This window comes from Budorcas taxicolor, chromosome 11 (assembly GCF_023091745.1).
Source record: "Budorcas taxicolor isolate Tak-1 chromosome 11, Takin1.1, whole genome shotgun sequence".
NCBI classification, from domain to species: Eukaryota; Metazoa; Chordata; class Mammalia; order Artiodactyla; family Bovidae; genus Budorcas; species Budorcas taxicolor.
The window spans coordinates 153,309,598-153,330,285 of record NC_068920.1 but is presented as its reverse complement, the minus strand read 5'-3'; the positions used below and the strand labels follow the sequence as shown (position 1 = coordinate 153,330,285).

Sequence of the window (20,688 nt, the reverse complement as noted above, 5' to 3'; positions counted from 1 at the left end):
TGTGGAAAACTCTTTCTTCACATTTCTCCATGAACACGTTCTTTCTCATTTCATTCAGATCTCAGCTCAAATGTCATTTCAAGACATTCTCTAAAATAGTATACCTGCCATTCACGCTTTACCAATGTACTCTGCTTTGATTTTCTTCAAACCACCTAAATTTACTTAACATTCACTTTCCTATTTGCTTAGGGTCTGTTTCCCACATCTGATTAAAAACTCTAGGTGAGCAGGGGACCTTGCCTGTCTTATTTGCTACTGTATGTCTAGTATTTAGAATAGTACTTGGCACAAAGTCAATACTCAATAAATACTTGTGGTATAAAAAACAAACAGAAATCAAAGTATTTTAAAAGCTAGTTACATTTTAAATGACATTAACAGGTAATCTGTTTTTATTTATATCCAAAAAGAGCATAAACAGTAACAGAGTATGGAAGAAGATGTAACAGTGATCTACTTTGCTGAGAAAACAAACAGAAATGGCCAAAAGCCAGGAATTTTAAGTCCTGTTTTAGTAATTCTAAAACTTATTTTTATAAATAGCAGTGCTGACCTGCTACTGCCTTTACACTACATATAAAAGGCCCCAAAGAATCACCTCTAACTCAATGGTAACATGAAAACAAAACTAAAATAACAAATGCTTATACTATGATCAGTAGTTTTTACAGTTAGAGATAATGGATTTAGAAGCTAATCAAATTGAAAATCTCTAATCAGATATATTTGTAAATAAAACTCTTTAGCATTAAAAGGAGGATATTATTTCCATGTTCTCAGTATCACTCCATATACCTTCCTATTAAGGCCAAGTTTTGCAATGACTTAGCAAGGCTAAGCAAAAGGAACTTAGTTTATGGAGTTTTACCTTGAGTCCTGTTTTCTCGTCATCACTTCCATTATTTGTAGATGGTGTCTCATCTCCTTGCCTGGAAACCAAGACAAAATCTTCACTATTAAGAGTAGACACAGAGTCTGAGGAGACACTGATTTTTCCAACAGAAGCCTTGTCATCCATGACTCAAGAATGAAGCTCAACTCATGAATGATTAAATATTTTAAAAATGCCTGAAAAACAAAAACCATAAAGATACTCATATAGAATGTCTGCCAGATATTCAATTATGTTCTAAGTTTTACAAATTACATAATGAAAAACTTAAATTAAAAAACAAAACAAACTTTCAAAATATTTTCCAAAGACTTTCGCTACTTACAGGTTAGGCTTTTTTATTCCATATATAAGGGAATTCAATGAAATTCAGGGCCAAGGTAGTTCAGGTTTCAAAAAAATAAACGAATAAAAACATTTCCTTGAGAATAACTCTGCCTACCTACACTAATTTCCTCGGCATTCTGGTAACTCTATTCTTTTTAGAGAACATAAAATGTACTAAACTTACTGTCTATCCTCTTCTTTGTAAAGCTGCACAAATGAAATTGAAAGCACTTAGGACAACAAACATGCATGCAGGACAGTAAGGTTTCCCTCACATTGCTGACACTCATACTAACAACCTGTTCTAAGAAACAAAATTTCATATTAACCCCAAAGAAAAATAAATTCAGGGCAAGCATAAATTTTAGAGCAGGGAAATATTGTATGTAGCACGAAATCAGAGGTCTATTAAAAACTCAATAATCCCATCCCACAGTTTCTTAGAACCCAACTCAAAATGAACATTATCAATAAAGAAGTTTCAGGCCAAAAATTTCCAGCAAAGCAGCAGAAAAAAATGTGTCATTTATGAAAATCCATTCAATTACTGACTCATGGAATAAAATTCAAACTCATCTATCATTTAAAAATCTGGTTCTGCATATTTTGTGGCAGTTCCCATTTGGTTGCCAAAACAACCACGGAACGAATAATACAACACTATACTCAGCTTTAACCAATAAACAAAACTCGCTCTTTAAAAATGTTGCTCTCACAGTATGCTCATCTTATATACCTCAGGGGTAAAAATTCTGAGAATTTGTTTATTAAAGAAGAGGTCCAGATCTACGTTTTAGATTTTTATTGAACATTTATTTATTGAGCTATACACCATATGCCAAGCACTAATTTTCCCTCAAAAGCTAACATCTGGCTAAGCACCTGGCAGCAAAAACAACACAATCTCTGAATACTGTAGTTGGAAGAAAACTTATACAGTTAGGAGTACTGTTAAACAGATAAGGAAATGGCAACCCCAAGAGTTGTAGGGTCATTTAATCGGGTATAACTAAAGCTCAAACCCTGGACTCCTTGCTGCTTTCTATTTAAGCTGATTTCCTTGTTTAAAGGCTCTACATTTCATAGGACTGTATCTAAATGCATAGTGTAGCAGAGAGATGCTTCAAATGTACTTCTGAAAACTTTAAAAAATGCAGTCCTGCTTCATTCATGCAATGACTATTTCCCAAGTTTCTAGTTTATAAAAAACAAAATATGCTAAACAAGAAAAATTAGATTCTTGCCCCAAAGCAACTTATAATTTGGTAGAGAACAGAGGGATATTGAACAAGTTAATAGGTACTGATTTAGGGTAAAGAAAACTATGGAAACATGTTGAAGAGTTAAGAAATATAGTAGAGGAGGAAATGTCTTTGCTGAGGATATATATTTTAATCCCTTGAGGTGTCTGCTCTCATAGGATCTTCTTCCTAAAGTGCTTCCCTTGCCTCAGTACTCAGTCAACTCGAAATAATCATTTGTGACCCAATAACCCTCCTTTTCCAAGAAGCCTGCCCAGTCTCTCCCCAGAGTCAAAAGCACTTTCTGCCTCATTTCTGTTCCCACAGCAGTTTGACATTTTAACAGTACCTATTTATATTGTGTTAAAATCTGATGTTGTGTTCCCTCAACATCAAACTTAATACTCACATATCTGTTTCACAGATTAGGAAACTGAGGCTTAGAGAGATGGTATAATTTGTTCAAGGTAATGGCTGTAATTTAACTGGTTAGAAGCAAAGTAAAAAACTTTCATTTAGATGGCAATGCTTTCCCATGTGACACATCTGGGCCTTGTTCCACAACACTCAGTATCAGATAAAGGAGTCTCTATCTTTTTTAGAACTTGTCCTTTAGGTAAGGTTTTCATGCTTAATTAGTCTTTTTCCCATGTTTTTAAAAATGTTACTAATAGTAAGATAGCAGCTGCTGCTGCTGCTAAGTCACTTCAGTTGTGTCCAACTCTGCGACCCCATAGATGGCAGCCCACCAGGCTCCGCCGTCCCTGGGATTCTCCAGGCAAAAACACTGGAGTGGGTTGCCATTTCCTTCTCCAATGCATGCAAGTGAAAAGTGAAAGTGAAGTCGCTCAGTTGTTAGCGACCCCATGGACTGCAGCCTACCAGGCTCCTCCAGCCATGGGATTTTCCAGGCAAGAGTACTGGAGTGGGGTGCCACTGCCTTCTCCGAAGACAGCAGAGGGCCTGGAAAAGTTTTCTAAAGCAATAACCTCAGAGACATTAACAACATTCTACAATATTCTAGACGCAAAAATAATATACTTTGGTATTTACACTGAGAAGATTTGGCAGGCTCCAAGTTCAACCTGTTTTCTTTGAGGAGGTGACAGGAAAGTACACTTTATAAGATACTTTACTGTTTGTTTTGGCCCCTGAAAGTAACTGAATCACTCAGTAGGAATGAGATTTATCAAAACACTAAGCAGTCCAGGAGGGGTTATGTAATAAGGCTCCCCTTCTCCAGCCTCAATGGGCAGAAATGAAGTCAGTCCACAAGCTCCAGGGATTCTAGATAAGACCACCCCGCCCTCCCCTGGTCTCCACAACAAAGAGGTACCCGAGAACTTCATATACTCCTGGAAAAACTCTAGAGTATTCGCAATCTCTGTCTCGAGACCATAAGAACCAATTTTGTTGCTCTTCATCCCTACTTACACCAGCTACCACAAGAAGCCCCCTACTCTAATTTTCATGGACACTAAAGTACAAACTTCCTCCCCCCAAACACCCTACACTACCGTCCTCCTTTCTATTTTTCTCCATACCACCTATCACTGTTTGACACGTTTACCTTGTAATCATAATTTGTTTTTAAATATCATGTAAGCATAAGGGCAGGGATTTCTGCCTGTTTCATTAGCTGCTGTAGCCCTAACAAGTGAAAGAATAACTGGCCATACAAAGTGCTCAAATGTGTACCAAAGAAACAAGATAAATGGCAAATAAAAGATGTAAGGTAACAAGAGTCACCCAATGAAAAAGGCAAGAGCAGCTTTTATAACTGACAGCAAGAATAGAAGTCATTATGTATGATGGTAAAGCAAACAGTTAAGAGTTAGAAAAAAATACAAGTCAGTATGCTGGTTCTACCACTGAATAACAGTGTAAGCTTGGTCACACCAAGCCTCAGTTTCCGTAAATGAAAATGGTGTACTACGTACCTCACAGAGTCATTATAAAAATTACTCTCTGTAGCACTGACATATATACCCTACCATGTAACACGGGAGCTCAACTCGCGCTTTGTGACAACCAAGAAGGGCTGGGATGGGCGGAGGGGACAGGAGTGGGAGAGAGGCTGAAGAAGGAGCAGATATATGCATACTTCCAGCTGATTCATGCTGTACAGCAGAAACCAGGACACACTAAGAATTAGATATATGTCTAACCAAGAGCCAACTGCTATTGAAGGATGGTCAAGAGCCTTGATTATGGCCAGTTCTTTTCCATTTCACTCTTTCATTAACTGGAGAGTGAAACCAACTCCCAATTTTAAAAGAACTAACAAATATCAACAGATTTTGGTAATTTAGGAAACAATATTAGCACAAATATATGTAACACTTCTAGTTCCAGTCTAATTTGAAAGTGAAAGTGTTAGTCGCTCAGTAGTGTCCGACTCTTTGCAGCTTCACCGACGGTAGCCCAACAGGCAAGAATACTGGAGTGGGTTGCCATTCCCTTCTCCAAGGGATCTTCCCAACCCAGAAATCGAATGGGCTCTCCTGCGTTGCAGGCATATTCTTAACGGTCTTAGCCACCAGGTCAGTATCTAACTTTTTTATACTTAAGTAAACATAAAAGAATACTTTGTATCTGTATAAACACGTTACAGATTACTAAAATGTACACCTTCATCTCATTTTATCATCTTAACAACTCTGTATCTGGGAGGCACTAAGTTTGTCTCCCTTTATGTAAGTGATGAGCCTAGACCCTTACAACATGTCCAGTTACCAACAGGGCCAGGTTGGTGAGTACTAGTGCAGGGATGCTTCATTCTAGCTCCTTTAATAAGTCAAGTAACTTAAAATGATAAGTAATTTTACTTAATTATGCAACCTCATACATCAAAACCAAAGGTTCAGTTATGTTATAGTCCCCTCTGTACCACAGTGACAACTCCATGCTCAACAATGCACTTCTGCAAAGATTGTGGTATAAAATGTACCTCAATCTTGTTGAATGAACAAAGATTCATTTTCATTCTCAGTCTCCCCTTAAAACCATAAACCTGCTAAAGGAGAGTGAAAAGGTAAAGAACTAGCCATGATAAGAACTCTTCTGATAGTTCTTCAAAAGCAGTGCTTACTTTTTAAAAACTTGAACTTTTGGACAGAATATCATCAGATATTTGTATTTTTCTAACATTATTCATAGTAGTAACATAAACAGTGAACTTGCAGTGGTACGGATTTGCTAATGTGCAATTAGTAGAGCAAAAATCACCTCCCAATAAGTGACCTACCAAACCTGATAAAAGAGATGCGAGTGATACTTGTGATTGAACTTGACATACTTGAGACAAGTAAAATGTGCTTGTTTCTGGCCACTAGTCCAAGCACTCCAGTTCCTCTTTATTTCCTTGGTTTTCCGGACATTCTTCCTGAAAGAGCATTAACTGCTCCTCCACTTCAGTAGGACTCCCCACTCTCACCGAGCAGTCCCTCTCAAAATCTGGCTACTGTCACTCTCACCAATCCTTACTAAACCTCTTTTAAAAACTGAATTCAAACCTTGTCTATGTGACGTTGGGTGTTTTAACACTCTGAGCATCCATTCAAAAAGGAAAAAATACATATGTGTGTGTATAGACACACATACATATATAAACAAATAAAAATCAACAATGAACAATTCTTTTCAGTTCTCATCTTATTTCCACTGGCTGAAATAAATGAAAATGCTTATCATTTCCTTATTGTGAAACTCTCTTTGCTTCCATTTTCCACCTCCAGCACCTTTTATCATTTGTCTTTCAAGTTCCTTTTTCTCTGCCCACTCCTTACTTTTTTAAAGAAATATTTGGCTGTACAGATCTAGTTCCCTGACCAGGGATCAAACCCACTACCCCTGCACTGATTGAGGGTGTGGAGTCTTCACCACTGAACAACCAGGAAAATCCCTGCCCACTCAAAATTCATCCTGTCCTCCCTCTCCTTCCATACATGCCCCTAGCTATCTCAGTACTTCCTGTGTTGTAACTTTTTTTGTATGCTGATGATACTGTAGCCCTGTTTTTCTCCCTAATTTCATGTGTTTTGTTCTACGGTTTTTTTCTTTCTTTTCTTTTTTTAACCTATTCAGTACTGAGTATCTGTTATGAGCCAGGCACTAGGTATAGTGTTATGGTGAGGAAAGGTACTCTTTACCCTGGACAGGCTTATAGTAGAGAACATGGACAAGCAAACAAGTAATTACAGTACAGTGCCTGGTGTACTAAGAGGTATGCATATGGTGTTATGAGAATACATAGGTGGGATCTGCTACATGTATCCCATGCCCATCTCAAAATCGACTCTATATATCCAAAGCAGAGCCCATCTTCACACAAGCATATTCTTCCTCATAGCTTCCTTATCAGTGGTTAATAACCACTGATTCAAGATGGAAATGCACTCCCCCCCCCCCCCCCCATCCCTGACTCCTTTTCTCATTCTCCCTTGGAATTCTAATAGATTTTAGTTCCAAAACATATCCCAAATCTGTTCTTTCTTTGCCATCTTTCATGTCACTCTCTTGTATTTTATTCTCTTTCAACTTTGCTACAACATAAGTCTCTCTTTCTAGACTCTCTCTAGTCATTATCAAGGCCTCATAGCTAATCTCTAAAATTCAGATTTGATCACATATCCGACCCCTTCCTTGGATTGCTCCTGACTGAAAACAGAAAAATCCAAGTTCTTTCTATCATTAATTCTTAAAAATCTGGAGCCAATCTCTCATTCTAGTCTGATCTCCCTCTATCAAACCATACCAGGCAACTCCAATTATGCCATGCGTTTTTATGCTTTCAAACCTTTGCTCATGCCATTTCTTAAGCCCGGAATGTGTCTTCATTTCTCCAATTAGTCCTACTCCCCCACAAGCAACACAGTGATACAATCAAATATTTAACCTCCTTTTCCCTCCTAAAATAATCCTTATTTCCCTCTAGGGCTCCTAAGGCTTTTTGTTTGCTTGCTTTTTAATTCTATCACAGAATTACATTTATCACACAGTAAAATGTTATACCTCTTTTCTCCTACACTATATTGATCATTCATTTCAGAAACAATTATTTAGTATAAACCACCACAGTAAACACCGGGAATACAATGAGCACACATAGTCCCTTTGAACTAACTACTTTTGGATAGGAATCTCTAAGGGTTTACTTATATTATCTCCATATGCTTGTTTATGGCAGTATTCAATAAATGTGACTGGATGGCTAATACTTGTTCAGTGTTTAAGTGGCAGGGTTTATGGACCGTGAGATAGACAAATGACAAAAATGCTACACTACAAGCATGTCTGGGGGTGCAGATATGAATGACTGGGATAGAAACTAAAAAAAAACAAAAAACAAAACAAAACCACCACAACTACCTTGACTGTGCCTGACTAACTCTTCTTTAAGTTTCCTATTGTGAAAAGCAGTTAAACACCACTGAGCCAAATCTTGGATTCCCTCTGAACCCAAACATTCTCTCATCACTTCCCTCCCAATCCCCATCATTTCTGTTGCTCCACCAGTGAAAAAAATGAGTACAGCTTTAGGGAGTCTTAAAGATAATACTTGGGCTTCCCCAATGGCTCAGTGTTAAAAGAATTAGCCTGCAATGCAGAAGCCACAGGTTCAATCTTTGGATCGGGAAGATTCCCTGGAGGAGGGCATGGCAACCCACTCCAGTATTCTTGCCTGGAGAATCCCATGGACAGAGCAGCCTAGAAGGCTACAGACCACAGGTTGCAAAGAGTTGGACACAACTGAAGCGACTTAGCATGTACGCACACATGGATGATACTTAAATAATCTTGCTAAATTTAAAGAAAGAACACTACTTACCAGTTCCTGAGTATCAATTATATGCCCCACATAGTACTTAGAAGCTTTACATGCATTGTTACTAATCTTTATACTACCCTTGCCAGATAGGTATGAACTTCATATGACAAACTGAGGCTTAGAATGGCTCAGTAATGCTTAAGTTCAGAGAGACAACTTGATCCCAGGGATCAAGGTGCCTGTCCTTTTCAGGAATGCATCTCTCCTCCTTATTGTTCTAGTACCATTCTCTACCCATTCCAATCCATATTCTATGTTGTTCCCAGTTGTACTCTTTTAAAACAGAGATCTGATAAGATTACTCTCTGTTCAGTAAAGGACAAGTCAGAAAGCAGCAAAGATGCTGCTTTGGGACAAGTCAAGTCCCAAAGATGCTTAGCAGGCCAATTCCTGTGGGTCTGTAGCTCAATAAAATTAAACAACTACAAAGATGTTGTATTTTAAAATCATATGATATTAATCTCAGCTTTTTTCCTGGATTTGAGGTTTGTTTCCCTGCACATCATACGAACTTCTCGCAACATATCCCTGGGAAGAGTGGCATGAATCTAACAAAACTCCATGAGAAATCATCCCGTCTTTAGAAAAATAAATTCTTTTCCACCACTACTAATTGCTAAACAATTGAGGTGTCTTTATTTAAGTCTGACTTTTGAATCTGGTGACTGAGTCTTTGAATTATTTTAGTGAGCTTAGAGAACCTATTACTTTAAGCCTTCCAAATAATTTTAGCTTAGCTTTAAAAACCAGAAAGAAAATGAAACTTGACCATCTTGGGCCTACAGCACACATAGGCAAGAAAAACCAGCTTACAAAAAAGTCACTGTTAGGCAAATTTTAACCCATAATGTCTGTCACAATTAACTTCTTTAAACTATGAAGTGACTCTTTCAGCTTGATTTCAGATGAACCATTAAAGATACCTTAAAGACATATAACTCAGTCAAAAGCTTTCTTAATTAAAAAAAGATTTAAAAAATTCAATCTTTATACATAAGTTTTACCATTTTAGCCATTTTTAAGTGTATAGTTTCATGGCTTTCAGTATATTTACATTTAGTGCAACTATCACCACAACCTATCTCTAGAACTTTTCCATCTTCCCCAACTGAGACTCTGTACCTATTAAATTCCAATTCCTATTCCCCCAGGCAACCAACACTCTACTTTCTGTCTTTATGAATCTGACTACTCGAAGTAATCCATATAAGTAGTGAAATTACATGAACTGGTTTGTAATGCACTGGTCATAGCAAACATCCTCTTCCAACAACACAAGAGAAGACTCTACACATGGACATCACCAGACAGTCAACACCGAAATCAGATTGATTATATTCTTTGTAGCCAAAGATGGAGAAGCTCGATATAGTCAAAAAACAAGACCGGGAGCTGACTGTGGCTCAGATCATGAACTCCTTATTGACAAATTCAGACTTAAATTGAAGAAAGCAGGGAAAACCTCTAGACCATTCAGGTTGTGACCTAAATCAAATCCCTTATGATTATACAGTGGAAGTGACAAATAGATTCAAGGGATTAGATCTGATAGACAGAGTGCCTGAAGAACTATGGATGGAGGTTCATGAGGTTGTTCAGGAGGCAGTGATCAAGACCATCCTCAAAAAAAAAGAAACGCAAAATGGCAAAATGGTTGTCTGAGGAGGCCTTACAAATAGCAGAGAAAAGAAGAGAAGCTAAAGGCAAAGGAGAAAAGGAAAGATATAATACCCATTTGAATGCAGAGTTTCAAAGAATAGCAAAGAGAGATAAGAAAGCCTTCTTCAGCAATCAATGCAAAGAAGTAGAGGAAAACAACAGAATGGGAAAGACTAGATACCTCTTCAAGAAAACTAGGGATACCAAGGGAACATTTCATGCAAAGATGGGCCCAATAAAGGACAGAAATGGTATGGACCTAACAGATGCAGAAGATATTAAGAAGAGGTGGCAAGAATACACAGAAAAACTATACAAAAAAGATCTTCATGACCCAGATAATCATGATGGTGTGATCACTCATCTAGAGCCAGACATCCTGGAATGTGAAGTCAAGTGGGCCTTAGAAAGCATCACTACGAACAAAGCTAGTGGAGGTGATGGAATTCCAGTTGAGCTATTTCAAATCCTGAAAGATGATGCTGTGAAAGTGCTGCACTCAACATGCCAGCAAATTTGGAAAACTCAGCAGTGGCCACAGGACTGGAAAAGGTCAGTTTTCATTCCAATCCCAAAGAAACGCAATGCCAAAGAATGCTCAAACTACCGCACAATTGCTCTCATCTCATATGCTAGTAAAGTAATGCTCAAAATTCTCCAAGCCAGGCTTCAACAGTACATGAAGCGTGAACTTCCCAACGTTCAAGCTGGATTTAGAAAAGGCAGAGGAACCAGAGATCAAATTGCCAACACCCCTTGGATCATAGAAAAAGCAAGAGAATGTCAGAAAAACATCTACTTCTGCTTTATTGATTATGCCAAAGCCTCTGACTATGTGGATTACAACAGTGGAAAATTCTTAAAGAGACAGGAATACCAGACCTGCCTCCTGAGAAATCTGTATGCAGTTCAAGAAGCAACAGTTAGAACCGAACATGGAACAACAGACTGGTTCCAAATAAGGGAAGGAGTACGTCAAGGCTGTATATTGTCACCCTGTTATTTAACTTACATGCAGAGTACATCATGCAAAATGGCGGGCTGGATGAAGCTCAAGCTGGAATCAAGATGCTGGGAAGAAATATCAATAACCTCAGATAAACAGGTGACACTACCCTTGTGGCAGAAAGCAAAGAGGAACCGAAGAGACTCTTGATGAAAGTGAAAGAGGAGAGTGAAAAAGTTGCCTTAAAATTCAACATTCAAAAACCTAAGATCACGGCATCTGGTCCCATCACTTCATGGCAAATAGATGCGGAAACAACAGAAACAGTGACAGACTATATTTCTGGGCTCCAAAATCACTGCAGATGGTGAATACAGCCATGAAATTAAAAGACAATCGTCTTGGAAGAAAAGCTATGACCAACCTAGACAGCATATTAAAAAGCAGAGACATTACACTGCTGACAAAAGTCTGTCTAGTCAAAGCTATGGTTTTTCCAGTAGTCACGTAAGGATGTGAGAGGTGGATTATAAAGAAAGCTGAGAGCCAAAGAATAGATGCTTTTGAATTGTGGTGTTGAAGAAGACTCTTGAGAGACCCTTAGACTGCAAGGAGATCAAACCAGTCAATCCTAAAGGAAATCAGTCCTGAATATTCATTAGAAAGACTGATGCTGAAGCTGAAACTCTAGTATTCTCGCCAACAGATGCAAAGAACTGACTCATTGGAAAAGACCCGATTCTGGGAAAGATTGAAGGCAGGAGAAGGTGATGACAGAGGATGAGATGGTTGGACGGCATAACCGACTGGATGGGACATGAGTCTGAACAACCTCTGGGAGTTGGTGATGGACAGGGAAGCCTGGCATGCTGCAGTCCATGGAGTCGCAAAGTCAGACCTTACTGAGCGACTGAACTGAACTGTATTAACTTTTTCTGGAATGGATTTCCCAAGCATAAGATAATTTACACCAGTTCTATAAATATAAAAGCTAATATTTTTAAGCAATACAGGATTTTCTAAAGACTTTTCCTGTTTTTAGGAAATTACTCAATATAGTTCCTTCTCACACATAGTGAAAAAGACCAATCTATTCCATTTAGAATACCAACGTGTCTGTATTTGGATCTGAAATGTTTAAACCAGGTGAACTTAATGCCAAGCCAACAAGTCATTTGCTAGATGAACAAAGCCTGAGATTAATGCAGTAAAATGGTTTCTCTTTTTCATGACCTCTGATTTTCAGGGGAATGTGTGAAGACAAACCATGAATGTTTAACAGAAGACACAGAAGTTTTCTGAATCTTTTGATGTATGAGTGCCCTGGTCCATATTTATACAAGGATGGTGGGACATTTGTTAAGAGTGTTGAATGAGGGGGCGGGGGTGGTTGCTGTTGCTAAGTCACTTCAGTCGTATCCGACTCTGTGCGACCCCATAGACGGCAGCCCACCAGGCTCCACCGTCCCTGGGATGAATGGTGGAGTGGACAACCAAAAAACATTTACTGAGCGCTTTCACTCACAGCACTGGAATAGGCACCATGTAAGATAAAAGAATTCACACATACTCAATTTAGTGTCAGAGATTTCTGTTTTAATATATATTATTTCTTTGTTAGGGGATAGTTAACAAGTTCTGTTTTTTCACCTTTATTTTTTAATTGAAGGATAATTGCTTTACAGAATTTTGTTGGTTTCTGCCAAACATCAACATGAATCAGCCGTAGAGTACGTATGTCCCCCTCCCTCTTGAACCTTCCTCTCTCCTCCTCCTCCTCACAGATGCTTTTAAACCTGTCTAAAAAGATCTTTACTCACAACCAAAAAGCAAAAATATAAAAATAACAAATAGATGTTTCTGTCAGGGAACAGTTATTTTATCTAAGAATTAGCTTTTGAGGTTACAAATCAGATTTTTCATCAATTCACAGAGAATTCAACAGGTAACTACGATAAAGATGTAACCATTTCTCTTTTGCAGGTATACCAGAGGAAATCATGTATCACAGCAAAAGAGATTTACATGACATGTCTCTATTCTCACCTTGCTGGAATCCGTTCATCAGCGTATTTCAAGGGCGTAAGAAAGTTTCTTAATCTATAGTAAAAATATTAAAATGATTAATTCATAGTTCACTTTTTACTTTCATGCATTGGAAAAGGAAATGGCAACCCACTCCAGTGTTCTTGCCTGGAGAATCCCAGGGACGGGGAAGCCTGGTGGGCTGCCGTCTATGGGGTCACACAGAGTCGGACACTACTGAAGTGACTTAGCAGCAGCAGTAGTGTTATACAAACACCCAACATTTAATCCAATTTAGCCTTAAATACTATCTCTTAATACCCATGACAACATTTAAAATACATTCCCAAAGAAATATTCTGTACATCAGTTTCTTTTTCTGACACAAGGACCACCCTCAGAAGCTGGAAAATAAGATGATAACCAAAGATTCTTGATTATAACTACCAAAGGGTATATAAATAAGGGAAAATGAGGAAAAGAAATTTTAAAAAGTCAAATTATTGTTAAGCTTTAAGGGTTAATAACATTTTATTAGTTATCACAGAAAGTAATTAGCTAATGTACCTTAAGAGATGTCATATTTTATTAGGCAGAAAAAATTATTGCCACAAAGATTAACAGATGACAAGGAGTTGGGACTTATTACATAAAAGCTGATGCAACTAACTGGAGATAGGTAACAACCATGCATTAACTCCAAAGAAGACTAAACCTCCAAATTCAGCACCAGGCTACATAATTGAGAAAATATACTTCAAATGTTTTAGAGCCAAGGTAATATATACCATTTAATGTGAAGCATGAACTTGAAGAAGTTTAGGGCTTTATTTATACTATTTTATGATCTACAGAAAAGGGGATTTGGGGGAAAAGTTAGGCCTTATAGAAATCTACTTGATAGAAAAATAAAACCTTCAAAAAGTTCTGGTGATTACCTCAGAGTAATACAGTTGTTCTGGCAAGAGGAAACTTCCAAGCTAAACTCTATAAACTAAACTGTTCATGACTTGCAAACTGCCATACTTGGTCAGTCTTTACACATGAAGAGAAACAAGGCAGTTAGGGGTCAACAGGAGTGGTTATAAGGTAAGTTCAAGTGTCTATCCAGTATTATTCTGGATTACAAGTTTTCTGAAGAACAGGGATCTTAGGATCAACAAAAAACTGGAGAGCCTGGGAGGGGAGACCAGGTAACTATCTTATGGAAAAAGAAACAGCTGTTGAATTTTTATGTTTTATCAGGTATACCCATGGAGAGCCAAGTCCTTAGCCTTGGATTTTCTTTCTTTAGAATCTAACTATGGAAAATCAATAAAACAAGGCAGTTACATACAAAGCACCCAAATGCATGCCGAACTTTGCTTTATGAACACTGGTTAAATTAGCACTTCTTTAATGTTTGAGTTCTAGCTCTAAGAAAGATTAAGTTTTACGTTCACTTATTTCACATGTTTGAAAAGTGTAGTATCTGATTATAGTGACAACCACAAAGATAACACTTATGCAGCCTATGTCAGAAACTCAGCACATCAGCAACTACAAAGACACACCACAGTAGAACTGACTGAAACTAATTATTTTCTGAAGCCGGTACTCAAAGGGCACATGTTAAAATAATCACTGTGAAATGGTGAGACCTTCAAAGTAGGCTTCATGTCAGCTGGAAACACTTCAACTGAAAATGTGCTCAATAAAAGATAATGACTTCTCTAAATAAAAGAATCTGGGCTGTAAAGTTTAGCTAGAAACGTACTCAATAATAGAAAACGACTTCTTTAATGAAACCAAGGCTGTATGGTTATGTTTATGAAAAACCATGTTCCCTTATGTAGATACCATGCATAATACACTTCTTTCAATATGCAGTAGAAGAGATAGGAAACAAGTGTCTTCACTTTTACAGTCCTACTAAGCTACAATTTTATCCAGGTTAAACACTTGCAAGCTAATAGAGCACTATGCCAAAATCAACTATACTTAACATTTTTTAAAAGTAAAAACAAGAAAATTATGCAAAAAAAAGCCAAACTGTATGCAGTTAATAATTACCCATATACCTTAATACCGATGAGCTGAGCTAGTTAACTGTAAACTGAGTTATAAACCTGAAACGAAAAGGAACTGTGTTCCATAACATAGCAATAGTTCAACTTTAATGACAAAGTTGAATTGATAATACGTATTGAACCCATTACTAATAAATACAAATCAATCGTGGACTCAAATTTTATTAACAGAAACTGAGGTCTACAAAGGAAGATTTGAAACAACTCTGTCCCTTACTCGTTTTCAGGTTTTAATAAGTATACCCAAATAAAACCTTAAATATACATTAAAATAGCACCTTATACACGCTAGAATTAAGGCCAACAGGTCCTTCGTTTAAAAACGAAAACGTGCACTCCTTTGGAACCTAAGTTTTTCAACTTTCTAAACCTCAGTTTTAATGTGACAAACTCAGTTCAATTCACCTTCCTTTTTTTTTCCTCCTAAACAAAGCAGCTGGAATACAGACACACACTCGCGACTTACTACTCCAGTCCCACGTATGTGAACACAGGTGTTTATTTGAATGAAAACATTAAGTGAATTGTGAAACCCTGTTCCCCGCCCCCGCCCCCGCCACTGACAACAAACAAAAAAACCTCAAAAGATCTCCAATTCAAGTCGGAAGACGATTTAATGGGGGCACTTATAGCGTACCAACAGCATGGTCTGCTAGGGCTTTTGCTTTCAAGATAAAGGAATCGTAAATATGGAGATAACTGTAAAGGCAGTTGCAGATAATCCGAATGTTAGAAGAGAAGGGACACTAAAGTACCACCAGGCAATGGACAGCGAACTCCTGGAAGTCTGGCGTGATCCTCGGGCTCAACACCTAAAGCCCTTTAGGCTGCTCGGAATCACGATACAGCAATGAGGTACTGAGGGCAGACACCTAAAAGAATCTGGGAAGACGGGGCTACTGGGGACACTTCGATAGCAGGTGGGAAAATGAGATGGGAAAGGCCAACAAGAGATGGTAGACCGACACTAGAATAAAGCAAGCCTTTCAAATCAGGCGCAGCCCAGGAAGCTAGCTTGAGGCCGAAGCCAGCCTAAGTCAGGTACAGGCCCAGCGAGCAACGGGGAGAAACTGAGGCGGAGGGAGCAGCCAAATTCTCCAACAGGACCTCTCTCCAAACATAAAAAGTCAAGAGACAAACCGGCTTTGCAGCGGGGGCGAGAGAGACGGCCACAAGTGCACCACCGGGAAGGCATACACCCACCCAGACAGGGGGAACCGGTTTGGGCAGGGGCTGTCCGAGCCTTCCCGCTTGCGCATGCGTCCTCCCCCCCCCCCCCCGCCCCCAGGGCCGCTGCTCCCCCTCCCCCCAATCACTGCTCCCCTCAGAACCCGGCTCGTCGAGGGAGCTGAAGGCAGTCTCGCCTGCCCAGCCCCGCGGGATAAGAACAGAGGTTGGCTCCCCGCAGGGACCGTCCGAGGATTGCCCCCCTGGGCTTGGTGGGTGGGAGGAGGAGGAGGGGAAACGCGGCCCTACCCGACCCGCCGTCTCCTCCTCCGCCGCCCGCCGTTCGCCGTCCCGGAGGCTCCGCCGCCTGGGCCTCCCCAGCCGCCCAGCCCCCGCCCTCCCCGCCCCCTACTCACGTGAGAGCGCTCCTTCCGCCCTCCGCCCCGCCTCCTGCCCTGCCTAATAGGCCCTTGGCAAAGCCGAATCGCCCCACTGGCCCAACGACAGGCGGCGGGGACGTACTTCCTTTCCGCGGACCCCACCTGGGCTTTTGGCCCGCCTCCGTACTCTGCGCCTGCGCGGAGTCTGCTCGTCCGGAGCTGGACTCGTCTCTAGCTGGAGCGTGCGCGCAGTGGCCAACAGTGGCTCTGTGGCTGCATCAGGGACTGGGAGCAGGATTGGCGGGGGTAGCAGGCTGGGTAGTACCTGTTGCGCCTAAGGTGGGTACAACCTCAAAGTCACTGGTGCTAGAGTAAGGGATCCCTGCCTCACCTTTAACGTTTAAAAGCTGTTTCTAAAGTCGCACTTAATGTTAACCCAACACACCTGGCCTTTACTGAGGGCGCAGAAAGTGCCAGGAATTGTCGACAGGTAGGTTCCTTTATAGGTATGTCACTTGGCTTTACTACAAACCTTGAGAATGATATGATATTTCTCATTTTGCAAAGGAATCCAGCCTAAGGAACAGGATTCCGTCTAGAAGCCAAAACTAACTTTGAAATCAAGGGCGACTGGCTACAACACAACTACCTTGAGGCATTTGAGACACACAAAATAGAACAAAATAGACTGTTTCAGAGTGCTATTCAAAGATGGGGCTGGGATTTTATTTAAAAGCCATACAAAACTGATAGAACAGCAGCAACAGAATGAAGTTGAAAGTCCCTCTTCTTAGTGAATTTACAATGTAGTTGTAAACAAAAATAATGATTATTAAAAGTGCTAATTAAGTCTTAACAGTTTATGAAATAATTCTAAAGCCTCTCCCTCATTTTCTTGATTCAAATCGTGTATACTCTTTTCCGGCTAAATGAGTCATTCGCAAAGTTTTCCTGTGGATCAACCAGACACAGCCAAAAAAAAAAAGCTGTGCTCTGTTGCAGTGCTCTTTGTGACTTGTCTATTATAATAGACTTGGCTGCACTCCCACAGTAAAATAGCTTTCTTCCTTCTCCTTACACAGTTATGTAACAGAAATACACACCCATTTTAAAGTATTTAAATAACAGATATAACATTACAAAGAAAGCAAAATCTCCTGAAATCCCGACACTCTGACAAAGCCACTTTTAATAGTTTGGTGACCATACATTTCATGTATTTCTTGATTCATATGTATTTCCCCAATACATACACAAATCTTAACATAATCTTTTAAATAAAATTTTATTACGGAATCACTAGAGTATGTCCTGAAGAAAAATCCAAAACAGGGACAACCTCAAATAAAAATATCAGATTCCCACTACAAATATTAACAGTTTATTATTATTGTTTTCCAAAATGAACTCACATAAACAGTCTGCTGTATTCAACTAACAGTATCTGCCTTAGCATTTCACTAAATTTTCCTCTCATCTAATTCCTAGATCTCATTCAAATTTTCTAACAACCTAAAAGTATTTTTACAGCTGGCTTTTCCAAATCAGTAATATCATTTCAGTAAATTTTCCTCTCAGCTAATACCTAACTATAGTCAAAGTTTCCATTGACCAAAATATATTTTTTACAGCTAATTTTCCCAAATCAGCATCCAGTCCAGGCCCACATACTATGTCTGGTTGTGATGTCCCTTAAGTATTTTTTAATCTAGTACTTTAGAAAAAAAATGGAAAGACACTGGCTTATTGAAGAAATCAGTCCAGTTGAAGTATAAATTTCCTGTCTTCTGGATCTAAACAGTTGTTTCCTCAAGAAGTCACTGAGTTTGTTTCCTTAGACCTTATATTTCCTGGAAAATGGAATTTATATCTCAAGCTCAACAGATTGATGTGGTAAGCTGGAACCAGAATGGAAAAGTCCGTAAACGCTAAAATAAGGAAAATGAAGTTCAATCTATAAACACAGGGTGCCCTTGAAGTTTCTAAGAATAGTGCCAATAACAGATTTGGATTTTAAACAAGTTCACTCTGGTAGGAGTAGAAAAGGCAAAACTGGGAGTAAATAGAACACTTTGAATATCACTTTCTGACCTTAGGCAGATTAGAAACATCTGAACTAAAGCAAAAGAAAGTGGGGGGAGGGGGGTGGGTGGGAAGGAACTGAGTTGGAAGGAAATACCTTCAAGTTTGTTGATTCTGTCTTTTGCCTGCTCAAGTCTGATTTTGTTATTCAGTCACTAAGTCATGTATGACTCTTTGCTACCTCATGGATTGTGGCACAGCAGGCTTCCCTGTCCTTCACCATCTCCCGGAGTTTGTGCAAACTCATGTCCATTGAGCCGATGATGCTATGTAACCATCTCACCCTCTGCTGCCTCTTGCTCCTTTTGCCTTCAATCTTTCCAAGCATCAGGGTCTTTTCCAGTGAGTTGACTCTTCACATCAGGTGGCCAAAGTATATTTTGATCCCCTCTAAATGAATTTTTTTTCCTTATCTCTGTTGTACTTTTCAACTCCAGAATTTCATTTTAGTTCCTTTTTATAGTTTCTATTTCTTTAATGATATTTGCATTTTTTGTACATTATTTTCCAGACTTCATCCGTGTTTTCTTTTAGCTCGATGAGCAACTCTAAGACAGCTGTTTTAATGTCTTTGTCTAAATACCATATGATATCACTTTATGTGAATTCTCAAATATGACACAAATGAACTTAATCAATGAAACAGAAGCAGACTCACAGACATAGAAAACATGTTTATCAAAGGGGAAAAGGGGTCCAGGAGGGATAAATTAGGAATTGGGCATTAGCAGATACAGATTACTATATATAAAATAAATAAACAGCAAAGTCCTACTGTATAGCATAGGGAACTATGTTCAATATCCTGTAATAAAACATAATAAAAAATATATATATATAAAACTGAATCACTTTGCTGTATACCTGAAACTAACACAATATAGTAAATCAACTATACTTCAATAAAAATAAAATGTAGAAATCTAGCATTTGGAGAACAAGGTTCTTACTTCCCACTCTGACTCCAGCAAGCCATATCTGCACTATCAACAGGGTTGAGGGGTAGGAACAAATAGTTTCCTACCTATTCACAATAAAGGCTCACCTTGACTGAAAATAACCTCAGTTGACCAACCAGATTTTCCCCTGGAACATGCAAGCATTCAAATAGACTCCAGAGTTCCGAAACAGTTACTTCAGACAGTTTCTGCCAGTATAACTGTTGCCTAAGTAGAGATGGATTCCATGTTCTTCCTACTCCATCTGAGAAAAAAAAAGAAATGTGAACACTAAATAGAGCCTAAGAGGTCTGCAGGACACTATTAAGAGAAACAATGTACCATTATAAGTATCCCAAAAGGAGAAGAGAGAAAGGGAAGAAAAGATAATAATCTAACTGTAGAAAGCCAAAGAAAAGAGAGAATCTTGAAAGCAACAAGAGAGAATACTCATCACATACAAGGGATCTTCAGTAAGATTATCAGACAATTTCTCATCTTAAATCTTAGAAGCCAGAAGGCAGTGGGTTGATAAAAGTAACTGAATGAAAAAAACTCTTGGTGGACAATTCTCTATCTAGCAAAACTGTCCTTCAAAAATGAGGGAGAAATCAAGACATTTTCTGATTAAAAAAAAAAAAAAGCTAAGGGAATTCATTACCACTAAACCTACCTTTCAAGAAATGATGAAGAGGATCCTTCAGGTTGAAATGAAAGGATGCTCAACAATATTGTAAAGTAATTAATCTCCAATTAAAATAAATAAATTTATTTTAAAAAAAGGAAAAAAAAGTCATATGAAGAAATAAAGATCTCTGGTGAAGAAAAATATACAGGCAACTACAGAATCATTAGGTATCATTTACCTCCATTTTACTTAATGATTTTAATGAAAATGCATAAAAATATTAGTCTAATTTATTGTACACACAATGTATAAAGATGTAATCTGTAGAAGCCAGTAACAAGAGACAGAGCTGTACAGGATAGTTTTTGCTTGTTACTGAAATTGGTATCAATATTAATTGTTACAATTTTGAGCTGTTAAATGTAATTCCCATGGTAACCAAAAAGGAAATGTCTATAGAATATACACAGAAGGAAATAAGAGGTAAGTCAAAAGTTTTCA

General features: G+C 38.6%; 1 protein-coding gene across 3 annotated transcripts in view; it reads right to left on the bottom strand.

The window, feature by feature from the left end:
- RABGAP1 (RAB GTPase activating protein 1) overlaps nucleotides 1–16,518 on the bottom strand; it is a 153,264-nt gene extending 136,746 nt beyond the window's left edge. For 2 of the 3 annotated variants that reach the window (XM_052649495.1, XM_052649496.1), the window contains exons 1-2: nucleotides 12,945–12,989; nucleotides 872–1,071 (exon numbers count right to left, since the gene is read on the bottom strand). In XM_052649495.1, coding sequence (XP_052505455.1) covers nucleotides 872–1,021 — 150 coding nt within the window. In that variant the 5' untranslated portion in view covers nucleotides 1,022–1,071; nucleotides 12,945–12,989. Of the gene's footprint in view, nucleotides 1–871; nucleotides 1,072–12,944; nucleotides 12,990–16,468 lie in introns of those variants that run through there. The other variant, XM_052649497.1, reaches the window with a different exon arrangement.
- Nucleotides 16,519–20,688: the final 4,170 nt, after the last annotated feature.